Source organism: Aptenodytes forsteri, unplaced genomic scaffold, assembly GCF_000699145.1.
Source record: "Aptenodytes forsteri isolate BGI_AS27 unplaced genomic scaffold, ASM69914v1 Scaffold260, whole genome shotgun sequence".
NCBI lineage: Eukaryota > Metazoa > Chordata > Aves > Sphenisciformes > Spheniscidae > Aptenodytes > Aptenodytes forsteri.
In genome coordinates this window covers 2022684-2040908 of record NW_008795557.1, presented here as the reverse complement: position 1 = coordinate 2040908, position 18225 = coordinate 2022684, and the positions used below count along the sequence as shown (strand labels likewise).

Sequence of the window (18225 nt, the reverse complement as noted above, 5' to 3'; positions counted from 1 at the left end):
GGAAGGGAAGGGAAGGGAAGGGAAGGGAAGGGAAGGGAAGGGAAGGGAAAATCCTTCTTAAAGCAAGGAACTCTGCAGCTCAAGAGATTCAGTTGTATCACGTGTAATATTGAATTAAGGTTCTAGGAACCATCCCAATAGTTTTATTTCATTCAGAAGCTTACAGGCTGAGCGAGGGTAGAAAATAAAATACTGAAGCTTTTCATTTTATCCAAGTGAGGTACGCAAACCACAACTCACAACAGATCCAGGGCTTGCACAGATTGGAAGCAGGATCTTCAGCTTTGCCCCATAGAAAACTGGGTACATGGAAATAAGCCTTTTTTTGACCTATTTCCAGCCAGTTTCTCCATGCAGAAGTGTAACCTGTATAGGCTTTCCCATGCCTTGGTCTCTGTGCCAAGGAGGACCTTGGGAACCTCCTGCCTGTGGTGTGAGTTTTGCTTTGGGAAGTTGCACAAACAGGGGCAGAAGGTTGGCTTTCCTTCACTCGGTGCCCCTTGGCAGTGCCGCACACTGCAAACAGACAGTGCAACTGTCTGTTTTCACAAGGCTCTGACCCATCACATGAAAATAAATAAATAAATAAAACGTGTAATAACTTATTTTTCTTTTATCATGGGAAATACTGCATTTGTCTAGGATATCAGAATGATCCATGTGGGAAAATGACCCATGAGGGAAAAACCTTCCTTGCTCTACCATTCCCAGCTCCCTTCCAGCATCTGGAGAAGACAAGTACTCAAGTTGAGCACAGAGAGACTGGAGATGAGATTGAGGCCTTACCTGATGCAGGGAGCAGCGTAAAAGTCCTCTTGCACCAAACCCATTTGATGCAAGGCTCGCCAGAGTGACCGACTGCCTAATGCTCATCCCAGTGTACTGCATGGTAACACAGCTTTAATTAAAGCAGGATTAATGAAGGGGACACTGCAAAGTGCTACTGTGTTTTACTGCAGGGGAAACAGTACGATGCATTCTTGTCATCTTGCTGCTGAAATGACAAACTGCCCGTTTGAACACCCGCAAGAGAATACCCGTGATAGCTTGGCTGCATCACTTCCCCCAGGATTCATCCACAGTTTGCAGGCATGAAGAGGCACACAGGCGATGCTAAGCAGATACCAGCCATGCAACGTTGATTTGCTCCTGACAGTAGCAGTGGTGAACAACACTCATGGCTCAGTCCTTTCATTCATAGAAATCATAGAATAGCTCAAGTTGGAGGGGACCCATAAGGATCATTGGGTCCAACTCCCATTTCATTCCCATCTATGGGAGCATGTCCTGGGAATTTTCAGCAGGGTTTGTCCATGGCACATGTTGTGAACCACCACCTCATTTCAGCTTTGGGACAGTCGGACATAGCTGAAGAAGCCTCTTAAACTTAAGGGAATTATTTGCTACACAGGCACCTTCTCAAATTGAGAAGTTTGTGAGAGTTATAAGGGAGAACCACCGTCTGTGTTTAGGTGAACACACATTTATTTTATTTATCACATGGACTATTGCTATCAGCTTAAAAATAACGACATGAAACATCATCTGCAGCACATGCCTTATCTCACAGATCCCGGTGTACTTTATAAGAAACTATATATAAATTACCTCTCTGATATACGTCCAGCTTTACGGTTTAACTCCAAAGGTATTCGAGCATCCTGGGTTATCTCTAAAAGTGAAGATGAAACTCCATAACAAACCGAAACATCAGTAGAAGCTTCATTTGGCAAAATAACACAAACTTGGATTACAGTTTTTAGCTGAGCACCAGAACTAAGTAACAGAACAAAAAGTCCAAATTATAAGCCTGGTCCTGTGTTCCCTTGTGTTTGCAGTAAACCAGGAATAATTGTGATCAGCTGAAAAAGTCTGAGATAGCAAGTTTGTCTTACCATGCCAGGTCGATTTTGGGGCTGGTATGTGCAATAGCTGGAGCATCAGATGGCATTTCATGGATGATATACAGTATAGGGGCGGTAACAGCACTGCCCTCTACACAGGAGTGAAAGGAGTTAAATATCTTTGAATTATATGGTGGCTATAACATTGGTTATTGAGACCCTGAAAACAAATCAGCTGGATTTAGAAAGGTCACTAAATATTACTTCTGTCTTCAACCTGGTGAAGCAAGGGTTAACCTATTTCCAAATACATTTGTTTCATGGGAAAATACCGTTGCTGTTCACATTGAATCATGTGATAAATGCAGCCATCAAAGTGGGTTTAGAAGAATACAATTTCCTTCCTTTCAATAATCTATCTCCACAGGGGGGTTTAAATGCATTAAATAACACTGCATTCACTTTGGAGAAAGGTGACACACTCAGTAAAGTTTCACATTTGTTTCTCTAGTTACTGCGAGATCTTTGCCAGGGCAAAAGTCAATTTAGACTCTTGCAGTGCAACTCCTGCAAGGTGGGGTTGAAGGAGGGGAGGTGGATCAGGTCGTACGAGCATCCCCATCACACCAGCAGGAACCACTTCCACTTGCAGTGGGCAAAACCATCCACTTACTTGCTATATCATCATGCTCCTGCACAGGGAAAAAAAAAAAAAAAAAAGAATATATAGGGAAGAAAAGCCACTGACCTAGAGTGAACAAAATCCAAGCTTACAGACTGATGCAGAGGTCTGTTTTTCATAATTATACTACCTCCATCATGGCCACACGTGTCCTACAGACCCAGCCTATGTTTCATCAGCTCTGGGATCTTGGCCTGCATTTGCTCTGCTGTTACACTGCTGTCAGCACAGATCTGACAGTGCTGCCAAAGGTGACCCTCACTGCCCAGAAAAGCTGCGTGCAAGGACAAAGCTCTCCGACCAAGGTGAATATCCATCCAACCGGCTACACCTGTCACTGTATTTATTTATATTAATGTTTATTTTAATATTTATAGTCATATTAATATATATTTATATCTATATTTGTATCTATATTTATAATTATGTAAATGCAGATGTAGCTGTAGATGTAGACAGAGCTGTAGATACGCATATCTACATCTATAACTATAGATATACACAGCCACGTCAGCAGTGCTGACTGAGACCACGCAGCAAAGCGCTGCCCACACTCGTTGTGCAAAAACAGTACTCATGAGAAAACAGGAGCCAGCACTCTGTGAGACCGTGGCCAGATCTGATGCAACAAGTGAGAAGAGTTTTTCCTATCTTTACGAGCATGGCAATCACCTCCACGAATGACCCTGATTTGGCATGAAAGAAGACATGGGTATTTGCAAAATCCTTTACATTTAGCAGCCGGGAGGAGAAAGGAGCACTGCAACTACCCAGGGCAGCTACCACAAGCAATGGGGAAAAATATTTGCAGAGCTGTCACTGGCTATGGAAGAATAATAATGTGGATACCAGTTGAGTTATGTTATCTGTCCGAGCCTCTGGGCACAATACAGATTTGCTCTCGGCAAAAGCACTCTCTCCTAGTAACAAGGCACATTCATGCCAGCATTTCATCCCATGACCTCAAATGCCTCCACGCAACCCCAACATCACCTTTTCCCATGCGCAGCCCTCCCGGCGGGGTCCTCGCCAGCATGGGGTGAGGAACAGTGGCCCCAGGATTGGGGAGCATAAAAGCAAGTGCTTGCAGAGCTGGGCAGTGAGGTTGGCTCGTTCCAGACAAAACAGCCCTTCGGTTTGTGAGATGGCTCCGGCAATGACTCAGAGCTGGAGTAGGGGAGAGGAGAGCGGCATCAGCACGGCGTGCGAAGCCAGCGAGCTGCTGTGGAGGAGGCTTCGTACAAAAGAAACCCTTCCCCTGCCTTCATCCTCTGCCCACATAAAAACCTCTGTCCTTTCTCACTCAAACAAAAGGAAAAATAAAAAAAGAAAAACCCACAAAGAAACAAACAAAAAAAAATCCCAACGAACCAGAAAACCGAGCTAATGAATACAAAATCCTTTGCTCGGGTGCTGATATAGGCAGCTGCAGCTTCTAGCTACATCAGCAGACACGGGCAAGCAAAGCGGGCTTATCCCATGACAGGCACTTGATAGGGGATTGCTAAGGAAAATCCACCATGCTGAAGTTGCTTGGGCAATTTAGGAAATGGCAGGTTTGGGGAGGATTTGGTCTTTTCTTATTTTTCTCCTTTTGTAGAATAGGGGGCTATATGTTACTGGAAGCTCATGCTTCTAACCTTTGCAAATTACCTCCTTTACAGATATAGTAGGATTTGGGGGTTTTCTTACACATTTTTCCATGCAACACTGAAGTCCTGAGCACTCCCGTTGCCCCACAAAACCTGTGCACAGCCACAGGCAGCACGAAGAATATGGGCATTTTCCCAAAGGCTGCGGTGCAGGTTTTATTGCCTTTAAGGATGGAAGATCCTTCATTTTAACTCTTACAGTTGCAAAGTGCTGCATCCCTGAAACATCAGAGATGGAGTTTAATGGTTAGTTAGTGAAGTACCATGTCTATAAAACCCACTGGCATTTTTTTGCAAGATCATGGGCATGCTGAGCAGAAAAGCAGACCCACTGGAAGCAGCGCAAGGGCAGTACTTTGGGCCATTCAGAATAGATTCCACCTCCCTTGGGAATATAGGGAGCAAATTAAAAAAAGCAGGTATGAATCTATTTCCATCCACTTATTAAACCCCTGGATCAGAATCTATTTCCCTACCCCTAAACAGGCAGAAAAAGGAAAAAAAAAAAATTGTCTTAGGAAAATTGCTTTAATGACCGCCTTAAAAAAACCCCACAAACCAAACAAAAGCCCACACTTAAATAAAGTCAAGAAAAAATAGCCGTGTGATTTAAATGCTCCATATTGACAGCCCTAGGAGCAGAGGAGTGGGTTGATTAGAATATGGCTTTTAATGGATGCATAGTCATTTAAAACAAAGTTGACATTATTGAAATAACACTTTTTGCAGAAGTAGCTGAATACCAAATGACCTTGAAAAGACACAGCAATTACTACCACACATGCAAGATACATTATCACCAAAGCTAAGGCTTGATTTCCTAAGATATACCAGCCAGACTGGAACATTAGCAACTGGGATGAGTTCTAAGATAAGAAGTTAGAGTCAATAAGATAAATGCGTAAATAAAGAGCTCCATTTGTGGGGGCAAAAGCTGTTACTCTGATTGTGAGAAATTGAATTCTGCATTTAAGAAAAATACACACCACAACCTCTCCCAAACGTCGAAGCCAGTTTCAAACTCAGCTTTGGACTTCCAGCAGGAAGAGCACCTACTGCATTGAAAACTCATCGTTAATTATCGTTCAGAACAGCCTGGTGGCGTTTGCTTAGCCTGCGAAATCCTCAGGGTGGCACAATCTAATAGCTGTGCTTCTACAGCATCTACCATGATAAGGACCCTGTAAAAATAGAAGCCCAAGTAACTAGAGTCATTACACACACACATACATATATGCAGTTTATGCAGATATTATTGCCAAGAAATTATTCTCCCATAAAGGCAAGGATTGGATCTTGCTGCCCCAAAATGAGAATTTTACTCTAATCACATAAAAAAGAACAACTTCATAAACACAGGAAGAAAGAGAGAAATGATGCTTCCTGTGAGAAGGAAGTCCATTTAAAGCGTGAATAAATTGATGCAGTCAGGAGAAAGAAGCTTGTATATGCAAATAGAGGTTTATTACCCATTTTTGTGCTCCTAAGAAACATAAAAAAACTACTGACCTTTGAGAGAAGGATCAAGTAGGTTTACGGAATAAGAAACAAAGGCATCTCTTTTGGCAACAGCCATGTTCCAGAGCAGTAATTATCCTTCTCTCTCCCCGTGAGCAGCAGGAAATGAAGAGGGGTGCGATTACATTATGACAATTACTGTAATTTTAATTTCTAAAAATTGCCAGGAAAGTTTCCTCTTTAAAAAAGGGAAGAAAAAAAAAAAAGCCTGTTCAGATTTTTGGTGTAGTTTTAGTTTAAAACTCATTCCTCAGCTAAAACAGAGCTGTGCTTCCCCCTCTCCCACTCCTTTTGGGGAACCACCCACAAAGTCTACACGGTGAGAAAGCCCACTTTCCTCCTCATTAGTTGAGAAGATAGACGGCTAAGTGTGGTCAGTGAGGGTCCAGGAAAGATGGAGGTGGCCTGAAGGCACGTCACAGGTGCAGTAAGGATGCACAAACTGGGCTGTCCCTGCTAGGTGCTGCCAGGACGGATCCCTAGGAGCCCTCAGCTTTTCAGCCTAGTCTGCTGTTGGGTTTAATATCACTCGAAATCATTCAGTCCTGGGCACAATAACATATTCTTCTTTCTATGGGAAGTGGTTGATGTTAGATGCACAATAATTGAATTAAAAAGAAGGATTATTTTAATCTCCTATGCTCAGAGGGATTATTGGCTTTTTTGTGGAATTTCTGCAGGCTATCATTTATTATTTTAATATTATGGATAATCTATTCTGTGCTATTAGAATATTATCATATTTTATTATACCCAACTGTTGCACTGTGGGATGGACTTAGCCCAAGAGGACAGGTCTACTCAGCTATCCAGCCTCCCCTACCACCGACCACACTGTCCCAGGCTGTTATGGGGGACACCTGAAATACCTCCTCTCCGACAGTGGACTCTCTGCCTGGAAGGAGGAACAGCTGCTTTGCACCAAGGTGTGTCTGTGCAGGGGGAGAAGGTGGGATTCGAGGCACGTCTGCCCCATACGTAGGCAGGAACCAGAGGCAACCATATCACCAAATACATTACCGTCTCTGCTGTATGCCGCAACAGCATTTCTCATAAATGGAAAGCTGCTTTCCAGGATTCCCCTGTGCACTCCCTTAATGAGACTTCTGAGGTCTCATTTTGGCCACTGGGTCAATATCTACAATTGCTTTCACAGATCCAAGCTAAAGGGCTTTTTTCAAATAGTTACCACAACTCACGTTCAACAACGATCATTTAGCGTAGTAAAAATTTGTGTCTTTCAATATATGCAGTAACACACCTATAGAACTACATCGATTTGCCCCCACACAAATACATTCCTACAAACACATATTTGATTAAGAATTTATATAACTTCGGGCTTCAATGAATTTTGGATCAATGCCTTTCTTTTGCTTTTATAAATAAACAAACTCAATTAAACAGTACTTACAGCAAACCACGATGGGCAGGAGAATACTTTTCCCAAACCTTCACTTTCCAATTTTTACCTGTTACATGGGTCTAAGGAATCAATTACTCCCTAAAGGGAACTTATTAGAGTTTGTGTTACCAAACATCTTACCTTTCCCACCCACCAACAGAAGACAAGAATTACAGGGACACGTATACAGAAAAACTAGCATTCTTCAAACCTCGTATAATTTTCTGTAGTAAGCATAAATAAAACAAAACGAAGCCCTGCAGGCAAGCAGCATTTGAATCAAGACTGGATCTGCACCAAGTCAAGAAGTTCACCATGCAGTCTCACAAGACCCATAAATCAGGTCACCTGAACATATGCAGTATTTTGCATTACTGTATAGGGTGTTAACTTTGATGCCTTAATATATGCACATAGTGGTCAGGTTATGGTTGCTGTGGGAACTATAATTTTGCATGTCCTGACCCATTTGTAGACAGAAAAATAATAATAAGTAAAAAACAGTCACACCACTGCATTCCCTTCATCAGGTTTTATACATTTAATTTCTCTCTTTTTATATTTGAAAGAGGAAGAAAAGAAGACACGTGTGAAGCTGCAAATGTATAGGAAAGCTGAAACAGATGTGAATTAACTTTCTTCCTTGTCAAGGAGTTTGCATGAAACCTCACGTGTCCCCAGCCCAAGCAAGTGTCACTGCATGAAAAGTACGTGCTCTTGGGCATGATCAAGCTTATTGCTGAGTCAGAAGCATCTTGTCAAGGACATACTACAACCCCCTTCTTTTTCATAATGCACCGAAGCCAACCACCAGCATTCACTTGCAAGTGACAGCTACAAGGAGAAACAACCTGCAGCTGATGCAGTTTAACACAATTTCTGCTGATGCTGCCTGACCCACACCAAACTGTTACTGCTACAGTGTCCTAACGGGTAGGATTCTTACCTGTTTTAAGGCAAAGGGATTTGTCTCTGTCCAATTCTTCCTGCAGCCTCCCTTTACCGCCACCCCCACCATCACTTGTCTCCAAGATTTGAGTACTTTTATCCGACATCTTGGTTTTTTTCCCCTATTAAAACTCTGCTGCCTTCCAGAGAAAGTTGTTTTTGGAGTCATCAGCCATTTTCAGTATACCAAAAAAGTTGATTGCATCCAGGCTTACTCCAGGTGCAGGGATGCACAACAGCTATGCAGTAATTAGCTCTCTTCATCCTATTAGCACTGGTTAATAGGATGGTCCAGCAGTGTCCCGTATCATATGGAACAGCCATGGCCATGCAACCATATGGTAGTCCAGGCAAGACCAGAGCTGTTCCCACCTCTGCAATCCACTCCACCGACAGTAATGTAACAAAGTTGGTTAAAAGCACGAGAAGTGATATAATATAGATGGCATGAAAACAAATCACAGCTAATTTGCACAAAACAAACCCCCTTATCTCTGAGCTCAATCATCAAAACCAATATATGTTTGACGTCTGGTGGATTTGACCATCATTCAAGAGTACGCTATTGGTGACCGTGCACAATACCCATGTTCAAAACAGATCACCAGTTGGTGGACAAAAATAAGCTATAACGTTTCTATAAACACATAGCTGAAGAGCAACATGTGTGCACCATCACTCCAAAGGGGGCGGTGGGAACACTCAATAAGGGTAAAGGAATACATTAGCCCTTTGGCACACAAAGGCCTTAGTTTCATTGCCGCTAACCACCTAAAACCAACTAAGTGACAAGAAGGTCTGATGCAGAATTGTGATTGCTTGAAACCTATCTAATATTAAAGCTCTGGTCCATTGGCTTGCCCTAATGGTAGGGTCTTCGGTGGCATCGTTTCACCCTTCTTTACAGAGAAGCATTAATGTTACAAAGAACAACTATTTCATATACACACGTTGAGGAGGATATAGAAAACCGGGTGGCACAACAAGGTAGGGAATGAAGATTCATCAGGAAAGCAGAAAACCTGCTGACTGCCCCTTAAAAGAAGAGACAAGGGTATCAATAATATCAGAAATATTCACTGGATTTAGGCACAGAGTTCTGCTTTTTGGTGGCATATCAGTTGCAAATACCTAAAAGCTTTTTAGTGTGTAGGACTTGAAAGGCCAACCTAATCTCTGCTGGACTCATACTACAGCTAACTGATCTCCTGGCATCAAACCTCTCATTGAAATCTGGGGAGATTTCTTATACACACACACGCATATCACATATATAGCATTTTGCATTACTACTTACATATATAGTATTTTGCATTACTATTTGTGAAAGACTACGCACATACACATATAAACACATATATATACACATACATATCTTTACACTTTTAATCATGTTACATGTGCACAGGCACAAATACATTTAATTATATTTCATATATACACACATATGCATGTACGTATGAAACTAAATATATGCACAAAATTATAATGTATATACTCTGATTACACATAGTATTTATTAATTGACAAAGTTCCTAATATGAGTAAAAAGAGAAAAAAAAGGCTCTGCATATATATAATAGTTAACCACAGTGTAATGTAGCCGAAGAACACAGGATACATGATCCCTCTTAAAACTGAGGAGAGAGATTTGGTAAAAAACCCTCTTACTTCCTTCTACGAAATTGCACTTGGTGTGTGATTTCACTCAGCCTAAGAGCCCATCTCCCAGAGGAGGGGGTACAGGACAGCTCTTTGATATATTTCAGAGTAGACAGAACTCCCATCAAGAAGGGAAAAACAGCCCCATGAGAACAGAAAAGCAGAGAATAATTAAACAGGTATTACATATGTCTTTTTTCCTGGGTCCTGTATCTTCCACCTCCAAAGATGTCATAAATCTCTATTTGAAAACCATCTCACTGGCTTCAGTAAAGGTAGTGGGGGAGCACTATGCTCTTCAGCATCATTAGTGGGGTTAGAAAACAGCCCTTTTTTAGCAATGCACTTACTGTCAAACACAGAGACACACACGAACTTACCTGTTTGGTACTTCTCTGCCCAGTAGGAAGCAAAGCTTTGGATTTCTCTGCTATTTTCTGCAAAAATGGAAAAAAAAAAAAAAAGAGGGAAAATGGCTGAGAAAAGAGAGTCCAAATATTTAGGGAAGGAATCATATGAAGCTATTTCTTCTGATTTTTAAAGAAAAGGACATAGAGAAAACTCTTATTACTTAGAAAAAGAAAGGGAGTATAACCGCATTGAAAAGTTTGGTCTTGCAGGAATTAAAAGTCTTCAAAGCTTCCAGAATGACAAGGTTATCAAAACTGAAACACGCATTTAAGAAATGACAGCTAGGACGTGGATAAGTAGCAATTTACCACTCAGATTGGTTTCCTGACGCAACCGGGCATTCACAAACTGCAGTGGCTAATTTTGGCACTTCTGAATTGATGACAGTTTTTAAAAAAAAAAAAACAACCCTACATGTTCAGTTCAGATGGATTGTACTCATGAACATTAAAAAAAAAAAGCATAAAAAAGGTGTGTGTATGTGGGGGTGGAGCCCTTCACCTGAATCCTTCCAGCTTGTCATTTAATGGGATAAGGTCATTTCATTTAAAAACCCCACACTTAGGCTTTTGGATAGGACAGAGAAATAATTAAAAATATGAGATAATGCTAGAGATAATGCAATGCTATTACATAATATAAATGTTATTGAAATGCAATTTTGTGTACTTTTATTCGTTCATTTATTTATTTATTTTTAAACCATCGGCAGCCAGTGTTGCGAAATCAATCAGTACAGAGTGTTTCTGATAGCGATACATTATGAAGAGCATGTTGCCAGCCAAATTTCATTACACCTCTATAATCACAATATATTCTTCCCATGTGTTGCAGGCATGGGTCAAACTCACTAGAGCAGTGTAAGAAAGCAAGCAGAGTTTGTCCAGGTTGTATTTGCATAGGATTCAATTAATCCAGATACATGTTCAAACTTGTTACTGCAGGGGAGAGAAGCAGTTTGAGGATGGTAAATTTAAATCATTACTACAGTGTTTAAAAGCAAAGCAAATCTGCTCGTCAGTAGAGCCTCCCCAGGGTAAAGTGGGAGAGCAAGAAGCAAATGAAAGAGCTGGAGTTCAGGTTTTGTTTGTTTCATTAAACAGCTTGATCTTGAGGAGAGGTCCAAACCACAAGATGTGTTCGGAGACCTTCTGGCAAAGCCGTGTAACACAGCAGAGCCGTAAGGTGGGTTAACATTTAAATTAGCAATGGTGCCCGCACATTTTCTGTAAGCAGAAAAGGTGCAAGGGCCGCTGTGCAATCACTTCTCCTTCTCCCCTGAAAGTGGAGACACACCAAAATAATGTCATGGCTAAGCCAGGGGAACCATTGAAGGTCCTAGCAGACACACAGCTGGCAAGAGCACACTTTTTTTTCTTTTCCATTGCTGCTGAATTGTTCTGCAGTCGTATGCGTGCGCATATTCCAATGTAATGATACACTTCTTGACTGATAAAGTAAGAAAAGAGGGAGGAAACTGCATGTGAGTAGCTCTGTGGAGATGCTCCATGCTCCTGGGAGCCACGCTCGCTCCCATGTAACACATTGCCAAACTCACATACGCAAGAGTGGAACCAAGAGAGACCCCCACCTTCTGCACAGCTCCGTATCTCTGGATGGCATCAGACAACTGGTTCTTCAGCCTGTCCAGCTGAAGTCGCTCTTGCTGTTTTGGAAAAACAGAGGTGTGGTTAGCAGGTCTGTAGAGATAAATCAACTAGTAGACTGTCTGTGACCACGGGAAACAGTTCTGGTGGGAGACACTAAGTAAACAAAGTGGGCGCAAATAGTATTCTAAAAATTCAATTTCACTGGGGCTGCCAGGATGCTACGAGGTTTTATTTTTGGAAGGGAGCACAAGATGCTTTGATCTTTCAGGCCAAAGCAATTAAAAAAATGTCACCTTGGATATTCAAGATAGCACTCAAGTCATGAGTACTGTGTGGTCTGCTATCTGAACTGGACACCTTTGGTGGCAGGGATATATAGTGGGACATTTTGCTGTCCTGCTTGCTGCATGAAGGGGGTCACACTCCAATATCAGTTCTTAAAGATTGTGAAACACAAGCCAATTAATACCTTACTGACATCAAAAGAACCGAACGGTTGTAGTATGGTATCCTGCTTCTACTTACTAAAATCCAGCCTCAGATTACCTGCTGGAGACCCAAGGGACCCTCCTATAAAAAGTCCTTTATTTGGATGATACCCCATGACGGAGTTCATCACCTCATTTGATGGCAATGGGTGATTTACTGGACTCGAGAGGTCCATCAGCCACAACAACCTTCCTTCTGCCTGGCCTAGGGCCTGATTGTCAGAAACCAACTTATTTCCATGTTTTCCAAAACATGTACCCAAATGTCACCGCCTTTCTGTCTGGAGTTTGCCCCAGCAAGATACCAATCTATGTTTTAAACAAAAGTGTTCTCAGAAGGAAGACCCCAGTCTAGCCTGACGTAACTATCCAACACGCTGCAAAATCGCTGCTCTCAGATGGAGTGACCAAACCCAAACAGTGTCAGGCAATGGAAATTCTCCTAGAACTATTGTACCCCCTGGATCTCAGATTTCAGGTGTGCAGGAGCTCACGTGTCCAGGTTTTACAGAGGGGAATGAACTGCAAGGAAGTGGGGCATCACCTTGAAAACCAAGTAGCAAATAAAACCCAATCTACACTAAAGCTACTAAGCAGAACCGTTCACTTTACAGCAATTTCAGCTAATTCAGACAACCGCTTAAGAATACAAAAGTAAATTTTATAAAGGATGGGATAAACATCTTTAATTTTTAATGGTAGTATTTTCATACACAGAAGAAGATCCCAATCTGACAGTTCTTCACCCAAAAATTTAAAACCATTTTTGGAACAGGGCAAGTATCATTATTCCCATTCTACAGATAAAGGTCTATAAACCTTATGTTTGTTAAACATGCAAAATAAGAAAAGATTGCCACCCTGGAAGGCTGATCTAATGGTCCAGCACCCATCCTACAAAAACCTGGAATTCCAGATAGGCCTCTCTATTTAAGTCCTTTGAGGTTAGTTTGAAAGGAAGCCTTAAAATAGCCATGTGCTCTTTTACATCAGTCTCCTGCCTTGTATCACACTGATCCACTTACATCAGTATCTTTGCTCCTGAAATACTATCAATTTGCTCAGTTGGGCATCCTGACTCCCAATAGCTCCAGCAGCACTTGGAGCTTCAAGGGAAGTTAGAGAAACTCCCACAGTGCACCTTGCTGGCAGTGCGTTATTGGTGGAAAATAAGGAAGAAAGAAAAGAAAAATATTTTTTGTCCGTGTGTGCATGCAAAGCAATACACAGAATAATGGATCAGAAAGGACTGACTATAAAGCTCTAAATTAATGGAAGGCTTTTCATGCTGTGAGAAGTTTTATGGGAGGAAAGTTTGTAATGCTACCCAGATCCCCAAGAGGGATGTACCGACCAGCAGCAACTATTTATTCTATATAAGGGAGGAGGGCTACAGGCTTTATATCAAAATTTGTAGGTTTAATTACTTAAACTGCGCACTGTTAGAAAAGAAGAGGTAAAAAAATAAAATTTGTGAAATTAATTGACCAGGGAGCAGAAAAAGCTATTATGTGATGCCAATAGAGAGCGGCAAGTTTATTCCTCATATTACTATAATTGTTTGTGTGCCTATTTCCTTCAGCTCTGAAATATTCTCCCTTTAACTTAGCAATTTTTCTCCCTGCGACCGTAAAAGCTATTGTCCTGAGAGTCCTCAGTGGACACTACATGGGCTTCAAGGGCAAATAATGTCATTTGTGTGTGGCACTATAATTGGGTTTAACGTGACCTTGCCTGATTTCCCTTCGGACCCAATTTATGTCACGAAATGGAGCCAGGAGATCAGCACAAAAAAAGCCCAGATCCCCATATCTCCAAGAAAGCATCTTCTGTTTCATCAAGCTCTGATGTAATTATTCTCGGAGTATGCACGAAAAGGAAAAAAAATAGTCCTTGTAGTCCATCACTAATCAAAGCAACATGTTAAAAAAGATCAAAGTATTAAGGTTGATGCCTGCGTAAGGTCAATGTCTATGTATGGAGAACAGTCATTCCAGGCTTTCCTCCCCATCCTCTGGAGCAGACCATCACCCATTCATTTTTTCAGGTGGGCTGAATTGCACATGGTCCTCCACAGGTTACAAAGGTAGCCTGGGGTGATTCAGCTCTTAAATCCTTATCTCATATGCCTGTTGGCAAGTGACATAAATCCAGGCTGTAAAAAACACTTGCACAGAGACGAGTTGTGTATTTAGAGCAGTGTTTTTTCTAGGTGGAAGGACAGTGAGAACAGAGTTGAAGTAATACAGGACTTTGGAAAATGGCAGGAAGTGAGTGAGCTTAAAACACCAATTCAGGTAAGTTCCTGACCCAGAAACTACATGAATGCTGGAAGCAAGAATGTAACAGAAAACTGCTAGGCAGAATCAAGTAGAAAAGTATTGTCCTTATTCTCATTTCAGTTGCTGAATCACCTGTTATGTGGGTGAAACTTCTCAACTCTCACACCAGCTGGAGTTTGCTCCCCACAATATGCTTCTGTTCTTCCCCATGATGCATACCACAGGCCAAAGTCAGCAGGAACACATGGGGTATAAAGGTCTTTGTGGAAAGGTCAGAAACCTTCTGTTTGTCCCATTGGGGATCATTCATACCCCTGTGACAATGATGTTCATATGAGTTGAACCTACTGATGACAGAAGACCAGTCTCTCCGTTCAACAGATGGGGTTGCCGTGGGGGCAATTGTAATTCAATGTCCTGCTCTGATCTGGCCGCAGCCTGTAATTATTTATCCCCACCGCTGCTTTCTCACTAGGATACAGCACTGAATGAATATCGTATCTAGACATATTCCACTGCTTTGCCCTTTCCGTGCACTTCAACACATTTCCAAACTCATCTGCACCCAGTGCACCCACTGCACAACTGAGTCTTTGACCAATGCCAAACTCATGTGGAGCCAGGTGATTCCTGTAGTACTTTTACCCAAGCTGAGTAAGACCCTGAGATAGGTGTAAGTGAGTCAAGGCTCCGTCGATGAGCTCTTGATTTCCAATTCCACATCATCCAGTTTTGGGAGAAGAACTGGTTTGTGCAGCTGTTTTCCCATTGGTCATTTATAAATGCGAGCGATGTTTATTGTGTAACAGAAATGGAAGTTATAACAAAACATGGAGCTCAACAGCTTTAAAGCACCCACTACCACTTCTTTTTTCATTATTCCTCCCTCCATAAGACCCAGCACTCTCCCCCAACAGCATCTTGAACGACACGTACCCTGGATGAGCCTCTAACAACCTCAGACAGCTGCTTGATGGCTTTGGTGCTAGTCGTGATGGTTTTATTAGTCTCCTGCTGGGTTGCATGCCTGCAGAAGAGATGATGGGAATTGCAATTGAAATTAATTGCATAATGAGACACAGAAATTTATCAAGCTGCAGAGCAAACGAAACAACACAACACACAGCACATGGAGCCACAGTAGGACTATGCGAGTCCAGGGTCTGGACCAGCAACAGCAGCCAGAAGGCTGTAGGAAATGCTAGCAAGGAGCTGCCCAGAATGTTCTTCCTGTGATCAGCACAAAGACAGTGGCGGTGGACGTGCAAAGTCAATGGGGGAAGATAAGTTGAAAGTAGGGGGTGGACAGGTAACAAGGCCATCACTGATGGTTGGTATTGCAACTAAAATTGTCAAAAGAAGGGTTGTAGAGCAAAAAGAGATGGGACTGGGGAGTTACCTGATGGCTTGCCCAGGAAAATTTTGTACTCAGAAGAGAAATTTGAAGCAACAGAAATTGAGCAGGACAAATATACTTACCATGATCATCTACCTGCTAATGACATAGTATCTCGAGGAAAACACTGTGAACATGAAGGTGCGGTGCTGCTTTACGAGCACTGAAACAGGCAGGCAGGGAGCCAAACCAGTCCCCTCTCCAGTCATGGTTGTCCCTCTCTTTTACATTCCAAATTCCAGTACCATTATTTCTTGTAGGCACTGGTTGCTGGCTTTGCTGTTCGGGACCACACAAAGTAGGGGGAAGAGACATAAATGCTGCCCAAAGGTATTTATTAGCTCAGTCCAGTAGTTCTCAAGCTTTATAAGGTCAACAGGGCATTTTTGGCTTCTAAGCTTCCCCAGGGAGCGCTTCTCATATTTTTAGTCCGAAAGGGGTGGTTTTCCATACTGCTTCAATCAAAAACTCTAGAAAGACTCAAGAAAGACCTGGAGAAACTGATCTTTTTTCTCCCTTAGAGGACATATTTGAGCCATGGTTATATTGAAAAGACTAATTTGTCAGTGCTCTTTTTTCAAGGTGGGCAGGATGTGGAGTGAATGGAAGTTCTCTGATTAAAAAATGTTAAGATGACTATTTATGGCCCCTCTGTCCTGAAGACCCATGGCCCGTCCTGGCTCTTCAGCTCCTTCCTGCTTCTCTGTCAGCACTGATGGAGACCAGCTCTTTCAAGACTTACGTCAACTCTTTCAGCACCTCCTTTGAGGAACAAGGCCAGTCCCCAAACAGTCTTTACCAAACACAACCTTAACTACAAATAAATTGAGACCTCTCAACAAGCACTCCACTGACTGTCATTTCCATCTAGTCAGGGAAGATGGACATAGGCACCATGAACTGCGATATTCACCCCCCTAGCAAAGTTTGGCGTTTTTTTTTCCACTTAAGCAAGATGCCTCCTTTGAGGAACAAGGCCAGTCCCCAAACAGTCTTTACCAAACACAACCTTAACTACAAATAAATTGAGACCTCTCAACAAGCACTCCACTGACTGTCATTTCCATCTAGTCAGGGAAGATGGACATAGGCACCATGAACTGCGATATTCACCCCCCTAGCAAAGTTTGGCGTTATTTTTTCCACTTAAGCAAGATCTCTGTGCAGACAGCTCAGGTGGGAAAGCTGTCTAGGATAAAAGTATACTTAATTTTATGCATTGTACCTACCAGGTATACAAATGAAAGCTTAGCATACCATGAAGATAACATCTCTTAGCTGCAGAACAGTAATTCAGATGTATGTTAAGGGTTGAACAAGCACACAGAAGGCATGGACTCCTTTGGCACCACACAGGAAAGAGAAATAATCTCATATGAAGATAAGACTGGATCCAATAACCAGTTATTCTCAGCTCTCCTTAGTTAAATTAAGATACCATTTCTGTATTCATTCATCAAAATGCATTTCATTTATTTATGATCCCAGGACCCACTGCACCAGTTGACTAATTACTTCACTTTTAATTTGAGATGGAAGACTTCATACCTACCACAGAGAGGTATTCTACACTGTCATCGCAAGACAGGGAGCTGGGAATTGAAACCTGTCACATCGCCTACCTTGAGGAGTACGAAGTTAGCCTGGTCCCCAGTCTTTTAATCAAGTAAATCTTGCCACCAAGTGCATGAATTTCATAAGCAGCAGTTTCAAGACTGAGACTTCCACAACTAATTCCTCTTAATGCAATGCAAGGCGCTGGAGTTGACGTCCAGTCATTTTGCAGATCTCATTAAATTATCTGCCCACAGAACGAGTCAGAGATTTACATACCAGCAATTCCCCATCCCCAAAGTAAAATGGCTTGTTAGGCTCATGCATTTGATCCTTCCCAATCTCTAAAGCTAAATAAAGTCTCCTTCATTTGCATTCTAATGTAAATTTTATGTTAGATATCTTATGTAATAAATCCATGCCGCACACAAACTTTGCACTGAACTGCTGCAAAATAACTGGGAATGGGAGTACAAAAAATAAAAGTTCTGCCTTGCACCTCTTAATTCAAAATGCACTTTAACCAACATGCTGGTGCTTGATTTTGGCACTTCCCACTATGTTGTCAGCACAATTAACTTCTTATTCTTCAGCCTCAGAGATACGCTCAGGAATCAGACCGTGATTATATTTAAATTACATTAAATGCTATTAAGATCTTCATTAAAAGAGAGGTCTTGAAACTCCACTCCCCACAGCATTTTATTTTATTATGTAATGGTAACAAGATAGGTTATTATTATTATTATTATTATTATTATTATTATTATTAT

At 41.8% G+C, this 18225-nt stretch overlaps 1 protein-coding gene across 4 annotated transcripts in view; it reads right to left on the bottom strand.

The window, feature by feature from the left end:
* TSNARE1 (t-SNARE domain containing 1) overlaps positions 1-18225 on the bottom strand; it is a 337590-nt gene that overhangs the window by 84505 nt on the left and 234860 nt on the right. For all 4 annotated transcript variants that reach the window (XM_009282164.1, XM_009282165.1, XM_009282163.1 and 1 more), the window contains 3 exons: positions 15439-15529; positions 11714-11788; positions 10092-10148 (listed from right to left, as the gene is read on the bottom strand). In XM_009282164.1, the coding sequence (XP_009280439.1) occupies positions 10092-10148; positions 11714-11788; positions 15439-15529 (223 nt within the window). The remainder of the gene's footprint in view (positions 1-10091; positions 10149-11713; positions 11789-15438; positions 15530-18225) is intronic.